General features: G+C 36.1%; 1 protein-coding gene across 1 annotated transcript; it reads left to right on the top strand.

Annotated features, from left to right (window-relative positions):
• Positions 1–2,124: 2,124 nt before the first annotated feature.
• Positions 2,125–3,263, top strand: LOC133089930 (RNA-binding protein 3-like). The gene has a single exon (XM_061188141.1). The coding sequence runs from the start codon at positions 2,195–2,197 to the stop codon at positions 2,663–2,665; it is 471 nt and encodes a 156-aa protein (XP_061044124.1). The 5' UTR covers positions 2,125–2,194; the 3' UTR covers positions 2,666–3,263.
• The last annotated feature ends 1,447 nt before the right edge of the window (positions 3,264–4,710 follow it).

Here is a 4,710-nt window from a genome sequence, read left to right as displayed (position 1 = left end):
TCTTTTTTTTTTTTAGATTTCACATGTAAGTGGGATCATACAGTATTTGTCTTTCTATGTCTAACTTATTTCATTTAGCATAATGCCCTTAAGATCCATACATATTTTTGCAGAAGGCAATATTTCCTTCTTTTTTATGGCTGGATAATATTCCATTGTATATATGAATACCACATTTTCTTTATCCGTTCATCTGTCAGTGGGCATTTAAGTTGTTTCCATGTCTTGACTATTGTAAATAATGCTGGAATGAACATGGGGATGCAGATATATTTTCAAGATTGTGATTTCTTTTCCATTGGATAAATACATATAATTACAGGATCAAGTACACAGGCATATAATTACAGGATCATATGGTAGTTCTATTTTTTAAATTTTGAGGAATCGCCATACTGTTTTCCATAGTGGCTGCGCCAATTTACATTCTTACCAACAGAGCACAGGTTTCCACATCCTCACCAATACTTGTTATTTCTTGTCTTTTAGATAAAAGCTATTGTAGCAAATGTGAGGTTGTATCTCATTGTGGTTTTGATTTGCATTTCCATGATGATTAATGATGATGAGCACCTTTTCATATACCTGTTGGCCACTTTTATATCATCTTTGGAAAAATGTCTATTCAGATCCTCTGCTCATTCTTTAATTGGATTTTTTTTTCTTTCTGTAGAATTATATGAGTTCTTTATATAATTTGGATTTGTCCCCTTATCAGATAAATGATTTCCAAATATTTTCTCCCATTCCATAGGTTGCCTTTTCATTTTGTTGATGGTTCTTTTGCTATACAGGAACTTCTTAGTTTGATACAGTCCCACTTGTTAATTTTTTATTTTGTTGCTTTCACTTTGGTGTCAAATCCAAAATATTGCCAAGGTCAGTGTCAAGGAGCTTACCCTCTATGTTTTCTTGTAGGAATTTTATGGTTTCAGGTCTTATGTTCAAGTCTAATCCATTATGAGTTGATTTTTTTTGTATGGTTTGAGATAGTGGTCTAATTTCATTCTTTTGTATGTGGCTGTCCAGTTTTTACAATACCATTTATTGAGGAGACTATCCTTTTCCCATTGTATATTCTTGGCTCCTTTGTTGTGAATTAATTGACCACCTATGCATAGGTTTATTTCTGGGCTTTCTCTTCTGTTCCATTGATCTGTGTGTCTGTTTTTATGCCAATACCATACTGTTTTGTGACTTTAGGTTTATAATATAGTTTGAGATCAGGAAGCATGATGCCTTCAGCTTTGTTCTTTTTTTCTCAAGATTGTTTTGCCTATTCAGGGTCTTTTGTGGTTCCATGCAAATTTTAGGATTTTTTTGTTCCATTTATGTGAAAAATGCCGTTGCAACTTTGATAGGGATTGCATTGAATCTGTAGATTGCTTTTGGTAGTATGGACATTTTAGCGATATTATTTCTTCCAATCCATGAGCCCAGAATATCTTTCCATTTATTTGTGTCTTCTTCAGTTTCGTTCATCATATAGTTTACACCATACAGTTCTTTCACTTCCTTGGTTAAATTTTTTCCTACATATTTTGTTTTTTGATGAAATGGGATTGTTTTCCTAATTTCTCTTTCTGATAGTTTGTTATTAGTAAATAGAAATGCAATTGATTTTTGTATATTGATTTTTATATCCTGCAACTACTGCGTTTGTTTATTAGTTCACAGTTTTTGGTGGGGTTTTTAGAGTTTTCTGTATAAGATCATGGCATCTGCTGCCAAAGCAGTCTTGAGGAAAAAGAACAAAGCTGGAGGCCTAACCCTCCCACTCTTCAGACAATACTACAAAGCTATAGTAATCAAAACAGAGTGGTGTTGGCACAGAAACAGACATATCAATCAATGGAACAGAATAGAGAGCCCAGAAGTAAAGCCGTACACCTACGGTCGATTGAGCTTCGACAAAGGAGGCAAGAATATACAGTGGAGAAAAGACAGTCTCTTCAGCAAGTGGGGTTGGGAAAGCTGGACAGCTGCATGTAAATCAATGAAATTAGAACACTCCCTCATACCATACACAAAAATAAACTCAGAATGCCTCAAAGGCTTAAATATAAGATGTGACACCATAAAACTCTTAGAAGAGAACACAAGCAAAACATTCCCTGTGCCCAGTCTCTCGGCTTCTTGGCGGTAGCTGTCTCTTCGGCCTTTTACTTAATTTCCAGGACTTGAATTTACCGCCATGTCCTCTGAAGAAGGGAAGCTCTTCGTGGGAGGGCTCAACTTCAACACTGATGAGCAGGCTCTGGAAGACCACTTCAGCAGCTTTGGACCTATTTCTGAGGTGGTTGTTGTCAAGGACCGGGAGACTCAGCGATCCCGGGGTTTTGGCTTCATCACCTTCACCAATCCAGAGCATGCCTCAGATGCCATGAGAGCCATGAATGGAGAGTCTCTGGACGGTCATCAGATCCGTGTAGACCACGCGGGCAAGTCGGCCCGGGGAACAAGAGGGGGTGCCTTTGGGGCCTATGGGCATGGTCGCAGCTACTCTAGAGGTGGTGGGGACCAGGGCTATGGAAGTGGCAGGTATGACAGCCGACCTGGAGGATATGGATATGGATATGGAAGGTCCAGAGACTATGGCGGCAGAAGCCAGGGTGGTTATGACCGCTACTCAGGAGGAAATTACAGGGATAATTATGACAACTGAGATGAGGCATGCACACCTAATGTAGATACACAAGGAATAAAACTTCTTCTGATCCAGGACCATCCCTCCAAATGGCTGTATTTATAAAGATTTTTGGAGCTGCACTGAAACATCTGTTTTAGTTACATCAACTTTTTTTTTTTGAGTAGAGCTCCCAAGGTAGCTTGTTAAAAGACCTTTCAGAAAGTTCCATGTGTTTTTTAAAATTTTTCTCCCATTTAAAGACAAATTCTGAGACATTTGTGGAGTCTGGATATTTTTTCCTTTTTTACCAGTTTTTTAGTTCGGGCTCTCAGGAATGTTGGTTCTGGCAAAAAATGTTTGGCCAGACTGATTTTTTTAAATAATGTGCATCTAGGAACATTTTAAACACCTGTACACAATGTTTAATCGTGATTAGGAAGCAATTTCTGACTGTAACTATAAGAAATGAAGAACATGATTACTTAGAGGTGTTTTTTACTCCAGATCTCTGCCTTGATTATATAGAAGTTTCTTAAAAATATTTGTGTGTCATTTTTTTTTTAATACTGGAAGAAAAAAATATTCTGTTGTGTTTCATGTAGCGTTTAGGATGTCTTTCACCGAGTTGATTAAAAAGATGAAATCTGAAAACAAAAACAAAAACAAAAACAAACAAACAAAAAAAACATTCCCTGTTATAAATCGTAGCAATGTTTTCTTAGGTCAGTCTCCCAAGGCAATAGAAATAAAAGCAAAAATAAACAAATGGGACTTAATCAAACTTACAAGCTTTTGCATGGCAAAGGAAACCATCAACAAAATGAAAAGACAACCTATGGATTGGGAGAAAATATTTACAAATGATGTGACTGACAAGGGATTAACTTCCAAGATATACAAACAGCTCATACAACTCAATAACAAAAAAACCAGACAACCCAATCAAAAAAATGGGCAGAAGACCTAAATAGACATTTCTCCAAGGAAAACATACAAACGGCCAACAGGCACATGAAAAGATGTTCAACATCACTAATTATTAGAGAAATGCAAATCAAAACTACAATGAGGTATCACCTCACACTGGTCAGAATGGCCATCATCAGAAAGTCTATAAATAATAAATGCTGGAATGGGTGTGAAGAAAAGGGAACGCTCCTACACTGTTGGTGGGAATGTAAATTGGTGCAGCCACTACGGAAAACAGTATGGAGTTCCTTAAAAAACTAAAATAGAGTTGCCACATGATCTAGTCATCCCACTTCTGCGGATATATCCAGAAAAGATGAAAACTCAAATTCAAAAAGGTACATGCACCCCAGTGTTCATATCAGCACTATTTACAATAGCCAAGACATGGAAGCAGCCTAAATGTTCATTGACAGATAATGGATAAAGAAGGTGTGATATGTGTGTACACGCACACACACACACACATGCACACACACACAAACAATGGAATAATACTCAGCCATAAAAAAGAATAAAATAATGCCATTTGCAGCAACATGTATGGACCTAGAGATTATCATACTAAGTGAAGTAAGACAAAGGCAAATATCATATGATATCACTTATGTGTAGAATCTAAAATATGATACAAATGAACTTATTTACAAAACAGAAACAGACATGGGAAACAAATTTATGTTTACTGAAGGGAAACAGGGAGAGAGATAAATTAGGAGTTTGGGATTAACAGATAGAAATTACTATATATAAAATAAACAACAAGATTCTGTATAGCACAGGAAACTATTCAATATCTTGTAATAAACTATAATGGAAAAGAATATGAAAAAGAAAAAAATATGTATACATATATAACTGAATATATGTATAATTGAATCAGTTCGCTGTACACCAGAAACTAACACAGCATTGTAAATTAATTATACTTCAGTGAAAAAAAAAGATCATGGCATCTGCAAATAGAGATAGTTTTACTTCTTCCTTTCCAATTTGGCTGCCTTTCATTTCTTTTTGTTGCCTAATTGCTCTGGCTAGGACTTCTAGTGCTATATTGAATAAAAGTGATGAGAATGGGCATACTTGTCTTGTTCCTGATCACAGAAGAAAAT

Source organism: Eubalaena glacialis, chromosome 4 (assembly GCF_028564815.1).
Source record: "Eubalaena glacialis isolate mEubGla1 chromosome 4, mEubGla1.1.hap2.+ XY, whole genome shotgun sequence".
In the NCBI taxonomy this organism is placed as follows: Eukaryota; Metazoa; Chordata; class Mammalia; order Artiodactyla; family Balaenidae; genus Eubalaena; species Eubalaena glacialis.
This window is presented reverse-complemented; position numbering and strand designations above follow the sequence as displayed.